Genomic DNA, 17,420 nt, shown 5'->3' with positions numbered 1-17,420 from the left:
AGGGCCAATGGACTGGATTATTGCTTTTCTCCAAATCTAAAATGCTAACAAAGATTAGAATTGGTGTATGAACATCTGAATCTCTAGAGGCAGACCGTAATGCTTGAAAGTGTGCCTCTGCAATTTACCATCTACAGAATTCAGGCAAATGTTCGACCAAATAACGAGTAACAACACGGCAACACATCAGGCATGGTTGCCTCTGGCAATGGTTTGACGACTCCAATTTGATAGTCATCAGCAAACTTAAAAGGAAGCCCGATTTGATCCTCCCCTTTTTTTTCCTCCCTCTTCTTCTCTCCCACTCCTCCCTACCACCCTTCCCCTTCTCCTTTGGCCGATCTGGTTGTGAGACCAAATCGCATCGAGGGAGGGTGAGGGTGGCGGAGGAAGGGGAGGAGAGGGGGAAAGGGAAAATTGCAGGTGAAGAAAAAGTTTCTATCACTGCTTCATCTGCTAGCAGGTGAAGTAGTGACGGGCGAGGGAAGGGACAGGGGGAAGGGCAGAGGGGAGGATAGATGGAGAGGGAAATGGAGATGCAGAGGGAGAAGAGGGATGGCAGGTAGGAGATGGGGAAAGAAAAAATGCAAAAAAAAAAAAAAGTTTTCTTTTACTGCTTCATTAGTAGTTTCGGGCTATGTTTTCAGAACCGGACCGGATAGTGGCTCGGCCGAGGTCAGGGGTCAGGGTCAATGGGTTCGACCAGAAGTCGATAGGGGTCGAACCGGATGACGTCATAAATAAAAATTATTTAAAAATTAAAATATTATATATATAATATCTAATAATATATTGATATTAATAAAGGTATATTAATATATATTTGATGTTTCAAATATATTTAACAAGAAAATACAAAGAAATTAGAACAATCAAGTAGCAATTTATATTATTTAATAAATATTAACAAGTTTAGAATTAAAATTATGAATTTAATTGAAAAATAACATCAAATTTTAGGACAATATTTATAAAGTATCAAATATTTGAGGTATATCAACAAGTTTTAACAATTTAGGGGGTCAAAACATAATATTAAAAAGTTTGAATTTTTTTAAAAAAAATTACTGTTGAACCGGAAAAATCGATTTTTTTCCGGTCAAACCCGGTTTTTGACCGGCTTTGACCGGGTTTTAAATTTCCGGTTTTTTAATATGACTCGGACCGGCTACCTGACCGGTTCCCGGTTCGACCGGTTCGACCGTCCGGTCCGGTCCAAGTTTTAAAACAGAGGTTTCGGGAGAGGGAACAAGGGAGGGAAGTGGGAGGGGGAAGTGGGAGGGGGAAGGGGAAGGGAGAAAAAGGAAGGGAGAAAAGAGAAAAGAAAGAAAGAAAAAAAAGAAAAAAGAAAACGAAAGAAAGAAAATGAAACGGAAAAAAAATTTTCATCTTACAAAAGTTTTTCTACAATTTCTATATTGATTTACAGTAAAGTTTTAGACAAACTTTCAAAAAACTCAGGTGAAAGAAAGAAAAAAAAAAGAAAGAAAATGAAAAAAGGGAAAAAAGTTTTTCATCTTACAAAAGTTTTTCTACAACTTCTATGGTGATTTACAGTAAAATTTTAGATATAATAACTTTAATACTTCCTCTTTTTTTTTTTCTCTTCTCTTCTTTTTCTCTTTGCTGCGCAAAGCGATTAGTTGAATAGTTGTTTAAGATGTAATGAACAATACTACAAATTGAATTGAGTGATAATTTTTTCCAATTTGTTGGGGACTCCAAACGTTATAAGGGAAAAGGGAAAAAAGGAAGGGTTTGAGAAAACTTAACAAATTGTACGCCCAAATTTAACTTTTACTATTTCAGAAAAGGTCCAATAATTATTCTCTCGTTCGAGTTGCAAGCGAATAATTCCAAAACTCATGCCCACATTCCACAACGCTCCATCCAAATTCTTATCCACTGTCCCCGCCACCCCGGCGGACGTGTTTTCTGAAAACAGACCGCCATTCCCATTTCCCTCCGCCACAATAACCCCCTGGTGGCGGCTGTAGCCACAAACGCACACTCCCGTCACTAGACTTTGTCTCGCAGTTTTTAGTAATTCTCTCTATTCTTTTTCGTTTTCAGCTCAATGGCCACTGCTTTATATCTGAGTAATTTAACCCGACTTGCTCCATCAGCTCTCCCTCTCTCGTCTTCTTTTACATCTCGTTCTTATCTTTTATTCTTTCCTCGTTCTTTCAATGCCCTGCTTAGAGAACCTCGCGGCAAAATTTTCAAGTTACACTGTAAATTTCCCGGCTTTAGCTCTAACTCAATTTTGTTTAACTCTACATTTCCTCGCTGCCGTTTCTCCTCCATTTCCGCTTCAACTAATGCAGGTAATACTTAAATCCATTTTTTTCGTAGAAAAATCCAATTGCAAGTGGGTTTTGTTTTATTATGTGTTTTGCTATATTGTATGTATTATCTGATCAAGCAAATGAGGGATGAATTTTTTTCCCTGTATGTCTGCATTTGTTATTGGGGTATTTTCTATTTAGCTTGGAGTACTAATCTGGAATTTTAAAATTTTTATTATTTTGATAGGTGAATTGTTTGTTATTCTTTAATACACTGATGATCAAGAGAATAAAAGGGCGATTTTTATTTTTCTTTTCCCTCTCTGATTGAAATGTTCAGGGATATATGCACTGGCGGAACCTGAACTTGAGAATTTTTTTTTTTTGGTCTTGTTTGGTTTGGGGGGGGGGGGGGACTAGCTAGGAAGTATATCTGAGGGGGCATCCTTACATTTTCGTAAGAAACTTTTGGGGCAAAGTTTAATCTTTTCAAGGATAAAAGTAAAAAAAAATTTAATTTTTGAATAGCATATAAAAGGATTTTTAAATTTTTTTTTGGAGGGGGGAGGGTCTAATTTTTAGAAGGATATAGACAACATTTCCAATAATTTAAAGGGGTATTTAAAAAATTTTAAATTTATTTTGCAGCCCCCCATTGCATCCACCAGCGTACATGGAATTGTATTTTGAAGTAGTAACCTGGTTTTTTCTTTTTTATTGTGGGATGTTTCTGTAGATGGAAATAGCTATGTTGAAGGGGTGCATGAGATATATGATGTGATAGTGGTAGGAGGTGGTCATGCGGGCTGTGAAGCTGCACTTGCATCAGCCCGTTTGGGGGCGAAAACGCTTCTTCTAACACTTAACATTGACCGGATAGCTTGGCAGGTTGGTAGTTTTTAAATGGAAAACCTTTTTAAATTCATATGTTGTATGCACGGATTTTAAGTGACTTGAAGATTTATAGATGGTGTTGAGTTTTAATTTGGCGAAATGTGTGCAGCCTTGTAATCCAGCTGTTGGTGGACCTGCAAAATCCCAGTTGGTGCATGAAGTGGATGCATTGGGTGGTGAAATTGGAAAGGTAGCTGATAGGTAAATCTTTAAGATGACAGGTGAAGATGTTGAGCTTTGCTTACACAAAATTGGCAGTTATATTGTATATGCCTTACTATTTTTATTTGATTTACTTTAGTTGCTCTTGCTTAATTGGTTTTAACTGGTATACAAAAAACTGGATTGAAGATTTCAACTTCCACTGAGTGGTCTAATAGGACAAGTGGATTAGTGTATGTTAGGTCTGGAAAATGCTTGTATGCATATAGAAAGAAAGCATTTACTTTGAGCACAAATATGGTACTATTATTTCATGTGTCTGCCAGCTTAGTAGTTAAGAAACCAGTTCTATAAATGGCATTCTGGACATGGCAAGAGTATTCTTTTTTTTTTCCATGCCTATTATAAGAAGAATAAAGTATATTCTTTTTAAAGAGTGACATGTTTTTTATCCTAGATCAATCTTGAGCTTGAGAAACGTCAAAAATGACTTTCAATGCCTTCAATTGTTGACTGTTGAATAGAGGTCACAATGAAAACTTAAGAAATGTTTCATAAGGATGAGTCCTTATCTGGAAGTAATTTACTAGGATTTTTTCCAGATGGACCTGGGTGCCAGTGTCAGATATCTATACATGCTTAGATGCCACATTCATTGTTTTTCTAGAATAAGCACTAGCCAAAGATTTGGACATGGTATGGTGGTGTATCTTGTTCCATAATTCATAAATCTCTTATTATTTATTAAGCAAATATGATAATACAAATCCAATTTACATTACTTTTTTGTGCACCTCTAGAAAGTTGTTTCAACTATGATACAAACTTCTCAACCTTTTCTCCCTATGCTTTTCTGTTTTTCTGGTTTCATTGTCCTTGGGCAGAACTTCAGATGAACTGTCGGACAGAGATCCAATACCTATAACAGTGTCCCACATTCATATGTGTAGTGTATTAGATTTTTGAATTACATAAACTTTATTTTATATCATAGACTTTAAAACCACAGTTTAGCATTGACTGCAAATTCATGAGCATCTAGTTGTCATCATCTAAACAGTGTAGGAATTCAAAAAATTAAAAAATACAAAAGAAGAAGAAGCTGTCGAAAATTATGTTCCTTGAGGATTTTGAAGTAGGTAAAGAGGGAATTTCGAAATTTTCAAGAAGCAATTACAGTCCCAGAGGTTGTATTTTGCTAACAAGAAAATGAAGAAAAGTTAGAAGGAGACGTGGATATTTTTCTGGTCATCTATGTTTGTTTTCAAAGAATTGTTGTATTTTCATGTGGATTGCATAAGTTTTCATTTTATGCACTGCAAAACCTAGCAAATGCGCAGGTCAGCACTTGTTAGACACATCTGATAATATCTGGCCATTTATATTATTTATTTCTTTTAAAACTTCTTCTCAACGAACATAGTGGGAAATTAGTTTTCACTTTATTATAATTTGCCTAGAAGGGTTGCTTTCCTTCTATTCAAACCAATTGTTGGTGAATCTATTTTAAAAAAAAAAATTCAAATTAACAGTTTGGACTTAAGGTTGGCTAGTTAGAGGTAAAAGATTTTAAAGGTGGAAATAGGATATGCAAAGCTGAACAAGTATGGGTTACTGCTTTACATTGTCCTCCTATCCTGCTGTAATATGATGTCAGTGTTTAAACAATGCCATCTTAGTTTGAGGTTTTCAAAAGCAATTAACTTAGTATTAGTACAAATGAAGAAAGAGCATTTTCCGTCTTTGTATTTGTAATTCAGAATTCTAGAAAACAATAGTGTTTTGTGAGCATTCCATCTAAAGAGTTTGATATTTTGAAGAGTCACTTGATATATAGTGACTCTGTTCCCGAAAATGATGCCATAAAAGAAACATTTTTGGTTCTCAAAAAGTATGTGAGGTAGAAGTTACTATTCCAGGTACAAACTGTCTAGTTGCTCTTTGGAAAGTGATTCTTAGAGCTCACTGGACACTAAAAGTCTTCAGAAGATGATGACAGATGTATTTATGAGCTCTTAGACTATTTTAATGGTGAGGCTTTGAGCTTTATTTTAGAGTATATTAATGCCTTACTTCCATCACAAATGGATTTTATTAAGTGAACTTGTCACAAAATAGTTGCTTTTTCCCCCTTTTCTTGCAAAGACAAGAGCTGCACTAAATCAAGTGAACCAGTTTTCTCAGAACTTGTTTATTCTATGATGGATCTTTGATACTTAATTTTGAAAATAATTAGAATCAGGAAATAGCAGGCAATAGATTAGGTCTCAGATTATACTAAACTACTCAAATCCCATGTAACCAAATCATAAGTGTTGATTATAAACATAAATATCTTGTGTGGATTCATAGTTGATGAGTATATGAAGCCACTAAACTGTTAGATGGTTGTAGGGATGCTTTATTTTTTTCAGTGTATTTTCTTGTTCTTCAGTTGTTCCATTCATAGGTAATCTTTCTGTCTTATTGGATGCTTCTTTTTGAGTTTTAATGGTACTATGTTTCTCATTGTGTCTTGCCATTTTCATTATTTGCTACAGATGTTATTTGCAAAAGCGTGTGCTTAACACCTCAAGAGGCCCTGCTGTTAGGGCATTGCGTGCACAGACTGATAAGAGGGAATATGCAATGGAAATGAAAAAAATAGTAGAGAGGCAAGTCCTAAGACGCATTTCTAAACTTTATGATTAAGAACACATTTCTGCCTGAAAGTCATTGAACGAAGCGAAGTCTATAATTTATCGATTAATAATTAACTTCTACTTTCAGTACCCCAAACCTTTCTGTTAGAGAGGCAATGGTGACAGATATTTTGCTGGGAAAGAATGACAGTGTGGAAGGAGTTTGTACATTTTTTGGGATGAACTTCTATGCACCTTCTGTGGTTCTCACTACTGGCACTTTTATGAGTGGCCAAATCTGGGTTGGTAGAACTTCTATGTCTGCAGGAAGAGCTGGCGAATCAGCTTCACATGGCCTAACAGAAAATCTGCAGCGCCTTGGATTTGAAACTGATCGACTGAAAACTGGCACACCTGCCCGCGTGGATATTCGCACTGTGGATTTCACCGGACTGGAGCCCCAGCATGGAGATGAAGAGGTCCTTTCACTTTATCCTATCTGTAGGCTCAGTTGTTTTGCTTACAGCATATTCTTTCTGGTTGTGCTTAAGCAATTTCCTATGAAGTCAAAGAGGTAACAGAGGAGACTTTCTGCTTATGTGCAGAGTTGGGTGGCAATTTATCATTGTACTAATGACTTGTTCTTTTGTTTTTACGTCTTGATATTAGGCACATGAATCTTCTAGTAAATGCTGGTCACTTAGACACTGTACAAGTTGTCCAAACTGTTTTGTAGGGCATATTATTTACAATGCGATTGCTATTATGCAATTTTCTAGTGTGGCTTACACTTAGAGCTGATTTGAGTGTGTCTGAGCTTGAGTGCAGTAATCTGAAGCATAAAGTGTTTGGAGAAAGGATGCATTCATGTGAAAGCCCAAATGATGACCAGTGAAACTGGGCTTTGGGAGGACACTTGAGCATAATACTTGTACATAGGCAATCATAGTTATTCGATGGACTTCATACACAAAATAGGTCGACGAAAGAGGGCGAGAATGCAACACATTGACATAGAAGAACAGAAGTCACGTATCTAAGCACATGCAAGACTGAGGACAGAGACACAATATACAAACTATACACTTTAAAAAAAGGCCCAAGGGATCTGCTATTGCAAAGAAGCACTAATGTCAGAATTTCACTTAGTTTCTGGAAGTGAAAAAAACTTCATTCTTGACAGCTTTAAGGCCTGCTTTAGTGTTCTTGTTTTCAATTATTTGGTTTGTGTATTTCACACGATGATTTTATCTATAAGTGGAAAAGTGGGAAATTTTACCTTGATTCTCTTCCTGGTGCAGTATTGTTGAATAATGTGTTGATTATGCTTCTGATGCATTATGATGTTAATCAGGTGAGCTGGTTTAGTTTTGATCCTGAGTTTCACATACAAAGGGAACAGATGTGCTGTTATTTGACTCGTACTACGACAATAACTCATCAATTAATCAAGGATAATTTGCATGAAACTCCTACTTATGGAGGATGGGTTGAAGCGAAGGGACCCAGATACTGCCCCTCCATTGAGGACAAAGTAAGATCTTCATTCTCGAAAGTCTACTGTTCCTTGTTTATGTATGTCTGTGATATTTCCACTCCATCTACCCTCTTCTTTCTATGTTAATCTGCATGTTTCCTGTTTCATTTATGCAGATTGTTAGATTCCAAGACAAGGATTCACATCAAATATTTCTTGAGCCAGAGGGTAGAAATGTTCCTGAGCTATATGTGCAGGTTGTTATTGATCTCTACATTCATCTTGGTTCTTTATAGTTGAACAGTCATGCCAAATTTACTTAAAGAAGGGCATTCAATTGAAGTGTGAATTAAGTTCATATTCTCTCCTAACTATTAGCTTATCCTGTAATCTTTACTTGCTTTACCTTCATGTGTATTGAAATGTTTCATTGTTAGTTGTTAAATTGTTATTCCATCAGAAGTTAGACAAAGATGTGATTCATTTTTATTCTGTTATGAGTTTACATTTGCGCCCATTAAAATAATGCTTGCAATAGTTTTTTGATGTTTAACATTTGAAGGTTCTTGAGTGAAGTGTTTGTGATTTTTTCTCTATCACTGTTTGCTATATATTGCTTCAGGGGATCATAACTCCTTTACCATAGCAATTTTTGCTCCGTGTATAAAAATGAACTTGGAAGAAACGCATCACTAATTAGATCGATGAAAAGGAAAGAAAGGTAGGAAAGTGGAGGCTTTATTATCTGCTTAAGGGCTAGGATCAAAGAGAAAGCAATAATAGGACCAAGCATCTCATGAATAGTATCTTATTCTTCATCTTCTTAATCGTTTACCTTTACTGTCCTGTGAGCTGTGATTTCCTGCATCTGCATATCTATGGATGTTTTGTGCATTGTATGTGACTGGAGATGCGAGTATATTCCTTGTTGCTTCTGAAATTTAAGGACTATTGATTGCTATCAACCTTTTGACTAAAGTTACCTTTATTTTTTAAATATCCTTTCCTTGCATGAAAAAGAGAGCATGGAGCTGTTTCTGGCCTTCTATTGCTTATGTTTTCTTTCTAAAAAACAAATACAGACAGAAAAGGTACTTCTAGTTGTGGCTGAAGGCCTCATACTAGGTTTTAAGAAATAGCACACAAGTCCATGTGTAAAATACTATTGGTTGGACTCTAAATATGCAGTGGAAAACTTTACGTCTTCTTTATTTAACTTGAATATTTGTTTAATGCCGCTATAATTTCCTTTCCTATGCTTGTAGTCTTTGTTAAAAGCATAGCAGGTACTTTAGTGGATAGTTGTATACACCTAGTTGTTCTTTTGTTAAAAAGGAATATGAATCAATATATTGGGTCAAACTGTGAGTATTTTAGTTACATGTCTGGTTGTGTGTTCCTATGAAAATGTGATTTCAAGGTTTGATTTGAGTAATTACCCTTAAAATTCAGAAAATCAACTGGAATTGAGTGCAAGAAAAACAATTGCACCTGCTTAGTTAAAGGAAAAGATTTCAAAAGAACAAATTAGCTATAGACATTGGCAGTCTACTTTTCCTAGATCTTCATCATAAATGCTTTGTTGGTAGATTCTTGGGTCTGTGTGTCATAATCTGGCTTAGTTCCCCAAAAATTGCTGGTTATCTTTCCTGTCACCCATCAAAGTCTTGGTGCTTATTGCTCTACGCCTTTTATGTTTAGTTACCACAAATAAGACAAGGCTTTTGGCCTTTGTGCATCTCTGCAATTCTTATTCTTTTTTAAGTATAAGGAAGTCAGGAGATTAGATAAAATTATCCTGCTTATGCGTCGTATATTTATCCTATACATCTTTTCTCGTTTAGTAACCGTGCTGCGTTTTTAGGGATTCTCTACTGGTTTACCTGAGAGACTGCAATTGCCGCTCCTAAGATCATTACCAGGACTTGAGAACTGTTCAATGCTGAGGCCTGCTTATGCTGTAGAGTATGATTACTTGCCTGCTCATCAGTGTCATCGGACACTTATGACAAAAAAGATTGAAGGACTCTTTTTCTCTGGTCAAATAAATGGAACAACAGGCTATGAAGAAGCTGCTGCTCAGGTCATATATTTTGTAATTTGGGTAGATGAATTTTTTGATGTAAAGTAACCATTGTTAGGCTCTCTTCTTGAATGGCATCATAACCATTGTCTACCTAACAACAAGCCTTATCTTTTTCCTTTTCCCTTTTACAGGGCATTATTTCTGGAATTAATGCTGCTAGGCATTCAGATGGAAAGTCGCTTATAGTTCTTGAAAGGGAAAGTAGTTATATTGGAACTTTGATTGATGATCTGGTAACCAAAGATCTTCGAGAGCCCTACCGTATGTTAACAAGGTGAGGTTTCCTTACATGGCATGACAAATGTTGATTTGATTTCTTACCTGTTTAGATTGAAGTAATTTAAGATGTTTGAGTAGCTGAGTCTAAGGCACTAGTGAAATTGCAGTTCTCTCGATATTCTAGGAATGTTACTTTTGAAGAAGTGATCATAGTACTTTGATGTTGCATGCCTTAATTGATGTGATGCTCAACTGTGTTTTACCTGTTATAGTTCTATTTCAGTGTTTGTAAGTTCTCCCGTTAGTTGATGGTGCCTTGTTTGTGTCTATAACTTTTAGGTTTGTAAGACCTCAACCAAGGGTGCCTTCAAAATTCTCATGCATATTTTCTCCTATGGCCATACTGCTTAACACTGAGATCTGGTATCTTAGCCCATGTGGGTAATGGTTGATTTAGTTAACATTTTCACCCTAAAATGGAACCTCACAGGGGTCTGACCCTATGAGCTATACAATTGGGATGTGGGATTTTAATAGTTCTTCCTTGCGATCCTCTATACAAGGGTAGTTGTACATATGAATCAGGAGGTTCGGTTTCTAATGCCAAAATATATTATATTAGTTCATTCAATGTGTTTTGTACTTTGCCTGTTGGGCACCTTTTCTTAATCTATGGTGATGATGAGGAGTGAGTCTCACTTTTGAGATTAATTGGGGTTGTGTATTTTGTGGCATCCTTGATGTTTCTTGCTAGAATTCAACCCCCCATCATTTTCAAAGCTAGAAGGTTCCCAAGGACCACGATTTGGTCTTTGTTGATACTAAGATTTGGTCTATGAACTTGTGAGATAGTTGCCTTTGGTCTTGATTAGTAGATCTGAAAGTGTTGTCACATTAGCACATATTGGCCAAGGTACAGCCAATTAAGTATGAGCTGGTTCTCTTTCTTGAGCATGTACTTGAGATGTAGCTATATGTCTGGAGATGGAGTTTTCCTATAATGTAAATTAAAGTGGCACCCGAGAATACATACTTTATCTTTAAAGGAATCCACATGGAAGGCTCTGAACCTATGCCCTTCTATGGGTTTCAGACGGGGACAGGGCTGACTCTTAAAGGCGAATAGTATTATGCTTCCAATTATCTGTCATGAATTCCATTGAATTGCATAGGACTGTTTATGGAGATCAGAGATTCTTCGTAACAGATTCCATCATTAATCAAGTTCTTGATTTACTTGGTGTATAGGGTGAAGGAGACCTGAGAATTGAGCAAATTCCTTGAGATTTTATGTTGCATGATGTTGCATCACCAATTAGAAAGTTTAGATGTCTCTGAACAAGTCGTCAGTGCATCTGTTTAGTCTTTACTGGATTCTCCATCCATAAATAGTTAGCTCGTGTCATATTGCCTTTTCTTCAGGCTAATTTCTTTATATATTGTTGGCAAAAAGAAAAAGTCAAAAATGTGTGGCTCTAACAAGGTTTGTTTCTGCTTATGCTGGGCAATTTTTAAATAACACTGCGGCCTCTCTAAGTTTTTTAAGAAATTTGTTATTTTTTAACGTAATTTCATAATATTAAAATTTTTAATTGACCATGTGATTAGTTAGATTAGTTAATAATTTAATTGATAAAATATAGGATTAAGAATAAATTAATTTAGGGGTAATTAATGTAGTTTTTACATGTAATTAATTAGGTGCAAGTATTAACTTAAATATGCGTAATTAATATAGTTAATAATTTAAATAAGTGTAGGTGATATAGTTAATAATTTATATGTGTAATTAATGTAGTTAATTGACCATGTGAATAGCTAGATTAGTTAATTAATGATTTAATTGGTAAAATGTAGGATTAACAATAAATTAACGTAGTTTTAACATGTAATTAATTAGGTGTAACTAATAGTTAATAATTTAAATAGGTGTAATTAATGTACTTTTAACATGTAATTTTTGTTGATGGTGAGACATATTCAATTAATGCTTTGTTAGCTTGTTTTTAATTTTGTAATTGATAAAATTAAATTTGGCACTCATTTTTAAATGAGACACATTAAATTAATTCTGTAATTGATAAAATTAAATTTTGTAATTGGTACTTTTAACATGTAATTAAATTTTGTAATTATTTTTAAAAATGTAATTAATTAATCACAACAAATAAAAATGAGTGCCAAATTTAATATTATCAATTACGAAATTAAAAACAAGCTAACAAGCATTAATGTAATATGTCTCACCATCAATAATAATTACATGTTAAAAGTATGTGAACCACACCTATTGAAATGATTAACTATTAATTACACCTAATTAATTACATGTTAAAGTTAAATTAATTTATTGTTAATCCTATATTTTACCAATTACATTATTAATTAACTAATCTGACTATTCACATGGTCAGTTAACTACATTAATTACACATTTAAATTTTTAACTGCATTAGTTACGCTTCTTTAAATTATTTACTATATTAATTACACATATTTAAATTATTACTTACACCTAATTAATTACATGTTAAAACTACATTAATTGCCCCTACATTAGTTTATTCTTAATCCTATATTTTATCAATTAAATTAGTAACTAACTAATCACATGGTCAATTAAAAAATTTATATTATGAAATTACATTAAATAAATAACAAAAGAAAAAAATTTTGTCAAAAACAAGCCTTGTTAGAGTCACACTTTCCCGACTTGTTTTTCCCCAATAATATGTGAAAAAATTAGGCTTTTTCTTCGCTATTCTTGCAGCTTGTATGACTTCGTACTTGTTGCATCTGTGCCTAAACTTTACATTACTCTGAAGATTTTGGCTACCTAGAGTGCAGCTACCTAACAGCTTATGTATATTTGCTATCTTTGATATTATTCTGTATATCCCATCTGTAAAATAGTAGTAAATTAAAAGAGTTTGTATAGCAATTATAGAAATTCAGAAATTCTTTTCCAGTTTTCCCAATTATTAATCAAGCCCCTTTTTTTCCTTCCTTATTTAAGTATCTCGATTATTGTGAGAATGCATCTAGAGTTGTACTTAATCTAGTTCTTAAAAAGATTACTATTTCTTAGGCAACTTATTGTGTTTCTTCTTTTGCTCATTTCGTAGCCGTTCAGAACATCGTTTGCTTCTCCGAGCTGACAATGCTGATAGTCGTCTCACTCCTCTTGGGCATGAAATTGGTTTAATAGATGATAAGCGTTGGAAGAAATACCAGGATAAGCAAGCTCAAATTTCAGAGGAGAAAAAGCGACTGAAGACAGTAAGAATATCAGGTAATTGCAATCTTTCTGCAAAAAGCAATAGGACCTGCACCTATCTTATGCTACCAGAGTTGTATTGTTGTTCTGGTTTTAATCAAATTGTCCTGTGAAGTTCTACAATAGTTTTTAGGGGGAAATTCTTAGTGAAAGCCCCTGCACAGGGTAACTTAGTTCTGTGTGTATAGAACTGCACATGTTGGCAAATTATGAAACATAAATTAAATAAACTAGTCTTGCAAGCCTTCTGAATGTGTTCTTGGGATATTGTTAAAAGAAAAAATGAAATTGATGAGGTTTCTGATCATTTGGAGGAAAAGTGATAAGCACTCAATTTACATCGTATGTTTTATGTAAATTGATTCGCAGCACTTTTATGTACAACATGAGGCATTTTATAACATTTTGTTGCTTAAAGGATCTACCAGTGAGAAATCAGAAGGTTATTCTGCATTGAAGTATTTCGAGATAAGGATGACTAAAAGACATCTTAGTATTTTGAGCAAAAGAACTCAGCCTATTTGCGTGCCTTGCTGTGAACCAGATGCTTTGATGCATCTTTCCTCAATTAATTGTGATGTCAATTCCAGAAGAAAAACCAGACTTTCTCCGCTTTCACTTGAAGTAAAGGGTTAGGCTACTGTGCTCCTGGAGTTTCCCCTCGTGCTATTATTACATATATTCAGAAAACTGAAGAGGATGTTAAGTAGAATTGGTCCAACCAGGAAATTTCCAGTATTACAGAATGCTTGTAACTGTACATTTAAAACGAAAACTATTTTCCATTAATAAACCAGGACTTGTATTCCCTCTTAAAAGCTTTTGTAAGATATCTGAAAACTATGGATGTTTGTGTGTATCTGTGTGTGTTTGTGTGTTTAAGAGAGAGATAAATTGCATGAATGCTTATAACTGTACCTTCAAAATGAAAACTAGTTTTATTGATAAATCAGGATGTATTCCCTCTTTGAAGCGTCATGGGATTTCTGAAACTGTGTGTAACCATACCTATAGTAACAAATGGTTAAAGTTGACTAAATGGCTCTAATAAGAAGATTATACTTAAGGAGTTCTACAAGTGTATGCTCTATTATTTCATGAATAACAAGACTGGATGCAGGTGATGAGCTCCTTGGGTATCTTCAAGTAGTTTCACCGTAGTAATTCTGTTGTGCATTGTCCCCAAACCCTTTTTTAAAATTTCAGCAGTAGAGTGTTCCTCGCAAGTAGTGTTTGTCATTTTCTCCAACCAAACCAAGATAATGGAGTTTTGCCACCAAATGCACAGTAAACTGTTGATGGTACCCTAGAAAAGGATGATCTTTCCCAGTCTGTATAGAAATAATTGTGTCCCTGAAATTCATACATGACAACAATTACCATTTTCATTATGACCTTTTCTCTGGCAGTAAATCAAGACCAAAATAGACATTTTTAAGGTGAGAGAGACAACTACAATGTTTAAACCACAATCCTCGACACCAAAATTTGTTTGATATTTGCTATGGTGAACTCTTTAAGATTCTGAAGACCACCTCTTTTATCTTGTAATAATTCAAGTTATCAACTTTGGCAATTAAAATATTCTCCAAAAAGCAGTATGCTCGTGAAAAGAGAGAAAGTGGTAAGCACCATGTCGACACAATGCTTTGGTCATCTGAGAAATCTGCATCAGACCCTGCTTTTTGAAGTAGAGCTCTTAGAAGTAATTTTCTGTTAATCATCAGTGCTAAGTGACTTGTACACATCTGACATAAGTCTGGATGTGGACATTCAGTTCAAGTTTAAACATGGAAAAGAGCATTTGGAGCCAAACTGCTTATATTTTCATTAGTGATTTGTTGTGGGCAGCATATAAATTAATTTTTGGGTTTATGTACACCAGTTAAAGAGAGTAAAGTCCAAGTACCGTGTTGAATACTTCACCGGATGTATATAGAACTGTCAGAGGTGACCAACCTTGTTGTTTGCATATTATCTTGACTTGCAGTACTGATATCATAGTGGAGAGTTGCAGTGTCTCTGGTTTCAGCTCGGTAAGGAACTGACATGCTATATCTTGTCTGGGTGCTTACTATCTTAGAATTGCCGACAGAATGAGAAAGAGAGTAAATTTTTTTTTTTTTTTGGCATGCATGAGATATAATAATTTTTGTGGTTTTATAAGACAAATATTTCTTGGTAAGAACTTGGTCCTGAAGAGCTTCCTCTTGTGTTTAAACCACAGGCGGAGATTTAGTTGCCGAAGTTACTGCTCTGTCTTCTCAGCCAGTGAGGGATGCATCAACATTGGAGAGTCTGCTGAAGAAACCGCATATTCAGTACAAACTTCTCGATAAGCATGGTTTTGGAAATGACCTCCTATCTAGTGTGGAAAAAGAATGTGTGGAGATTGATATCAAGTATGAGGGTTTCATTACTCGCCAGAAACTGCAACTCCAACAGGTTAAAACTTTATGTATTCTGATTTATCTTGGAAATAAAATATATATAAAATATACTGACCATCTAGGGCATCTACCTTGTTTGCCAAGCATCTTAGGATATTTCTTTTAGCTGTCTTGACTTTTACTTTTGGGTACATTTTTCTGCTAAATAATTTCACTATCTCAATATATCTACCTTTAATGCTTCAACTGCTCGGCATGCCAGTTTATTTCTGTCAGCCTAGTTGGTTTTTGGAGTGTTAATCATACATCTGACCTGTAGACATCTTAATTCCTTTTTCCACTTACAGATGGTTCATCAACAACACAAACCACTTCCGCAGGATATAGATTATTGTGCAATAACAACATTGTCTCTTGAAGCACGTGAGAAACTGTCAAAGGTATCTTTTGCAAATTTTATTCGATGGCATAATAAAATTACAGTATAAAGTAACTTCAAGGAGGAACAGAATAAAAGTGGATTTTTATTTTTAAATATTCAATTAGCAGCAATCATGGGTGGTGTTGAAGAGATTGATAAAAAGCTTCATTGTACATTATGAGGTTCAAAATGAGCATAAGCCCCTTAGACCCCTTGGCCGATGCGAAAAGCTATTAGTCCATTTTGTTGATTTCTTCTTCAGCGTTAGGGACCTCTTTCCCAGTTTTTCATTCTCACCCCTTTGTGGGGAGTTTAATTGCATTTTATTAGTGGATAGTAACATCATTACACCTATCAAGCAGTCTGATAACTTTGTACTTTGGTTGTAAATTAATAATTTTGATCCCTTTTCTTCAGGTCAGGCCACAAACTATTGGTCAAGCAAGTAGAGTTGGTGGAGTTAGCCCTGCTGACATTACTGCACTCCTGATCATCCTTGAGTCAAACAGGAGGAAAGCCCAGGACAAAAGACTTCATCAACTGCAGGCCTCTGCTGTGACAGATGAAGGCCCAAAGATGACAGAAACTGCTTTATAAGGCGCAGTCGGCTCTTCAAATTTTCCTGCGGTTCATTCTTTGTGCATTTTTCACAGAAGTTTCTTATCACTGACTGAAGATCTTCAAATTTGAATGACATCAACATTAGGCAAGCTATGAAATTTGTGAATATAGGAATATTTGATAACTGAAATGAGAATTTTGGCCAGGCCTCCAAATTGAAGAAAGACGAGTCGTACGGCCTGCGAAGGTGTAAGTTGGTGTGAATAAGCTCCAAATGTAGCAGAGATGGCCTATTTGCTCTTGTTTTGCGCACAATCCTCCACCCACTCTTGTATATATTGTTCGCATTAGCTTCAAAAATGATTATTCAAAAGTATCTATTATCGTGTAAATACTAATTTTAGTCCTAACCACAAGTTTCATGGATTTTTATAAAGGTTCTATTTTAATTGTTGAGACATGCTCAAAATGTCTTCTACTTAACTTTTGCCATTATGTCTTTCTGATTTACTGTTGCGAAAACTGCACGGCACCCTGTTGATGAGAACCACTTGGAGAATCTTTATTTTAGAGGTGGGCTGTGGCTAAACTAGACATTGCATTAATCATCTTTTTGTTTTCTCCCCTGAGGTTACTAATCCTTTACAAATTCAGTCCAAATGATTAAAATATTATTTTAGAGAGTGAAATTAGAATTTTGTACCTGATTTGTCCTTTGTGCCATATGTCCAATGAATGGCAAAGTATTACAAATTAATTAACAATTAATAAACTTTAACGAGCGCAGTTTATAGGCAAATACGTATTGTCTATTTAAAGTACCAATTCTTTACATGTATTTTACTTTCAAACATTTACTTTATTACAAATATTTATTCTCAAATACAGATTTGTATTTACTCTCAAATATTTAATTTTTGTTAAACACAAAACCTACCAGATTTTCTTCCGTAGAAATATTAATATAACACTTTTTCAATTTTAATTATAAATATTTTTTTATTTAACATAAATTAAATGATTC

At 34.8% G+C, this 17,420-nt stretch overlaps 1 protein-coding gene across 2 annotated transcripts; it reads left to right on the top strand.

Moving 5' to 3' along the window:
* The first annotated feature begins 1,849 nt into the window (after window positions 1-1,849).
* LOC140035315 (uncharacterized) lies at window positions 1,850-16,856 on the top strand. Of its 2 annotated transcripts, XM_072075791.1 has the most exons (14): window positions 1,850-2,327; window positions 3,025-3,176; window positions 3,292-3,383; window positions 5,885-5,998; window positions 6,114-6,444; window positions 7,320-7,499; window positions 7,619-7,699; window positions 9,307-9,525; window positions 9,660-9,802; window positions 12,873-13,039; window positions 15,252-15,469; window positions 15,762-15,854; window positions 16,253-16,462; window positions 16,603-16,856. In XM_072075791.1, the coding sequence occupies exons 1-13, from the start codon at window positions 2,078-2,080 to the stop codon at window positions 16,430-16,432; spliced, it is 2,220 nt and encodes a 739-aa protein (XP_071931892.1). In that variant the 5' UTR covers window positions 1,850-2,077; the 3' UTR covers window positions 16,433-16,462; window positions 16,603-16,856. The 2 variants fall into 2 exon arrangements, with proteins under 2 accessions (XP_071931892.1, XP_071931891.1); XM_072075790.1 differs by having other exon boundaries at window positions 16,253-16,856.
* The last annotated feature ends 564 nt before the right edge of the window (window positions 16,857-17,420 follow it).

Source organism: Coffea arabica, chromosome 2c, assembly GCF_036785885.1.
Source record: "Coffea arabica cultivar ET-39 chromosome 2c, Coffea Arabica ET-39 HiFi, whole genome shotgun sequence".
NCBI lineage: Eukaryota > Viridiplantae > Streptophyta > Magnoliopsida > Gentianales > Rubiaceae > Coffea > Coffea arabica.
This window is presented reverse-complemented; position numbering and strand designations above follow the sequence as displayed.

Excerpts from the sequence above, each read along its gene's own strand:
- LOC140035315 (XM_072075791.1), top strand. The coding sequence starts at position 2,078 with ATGGCCACTGCTTTATATCTGAGTAATTTAACCCGACTTGCTCCATCA. Across the intron at positions 3,177-3,291 it reads TTGACCGGATAGCTTGGCAG|CCTTGTAATCCAGCTGTTGG; the intron begins GTTGGTAGTTTT and ends AAATGTGTGCAG. Across the intron at positions 9,803-12,872 it reads CCCTACCGTATGTTAACAAG|CCGTTCAGAACATCGTTTGC; the intron begins GTGAGGTTTCCT and ends CTCATTTCGTAG.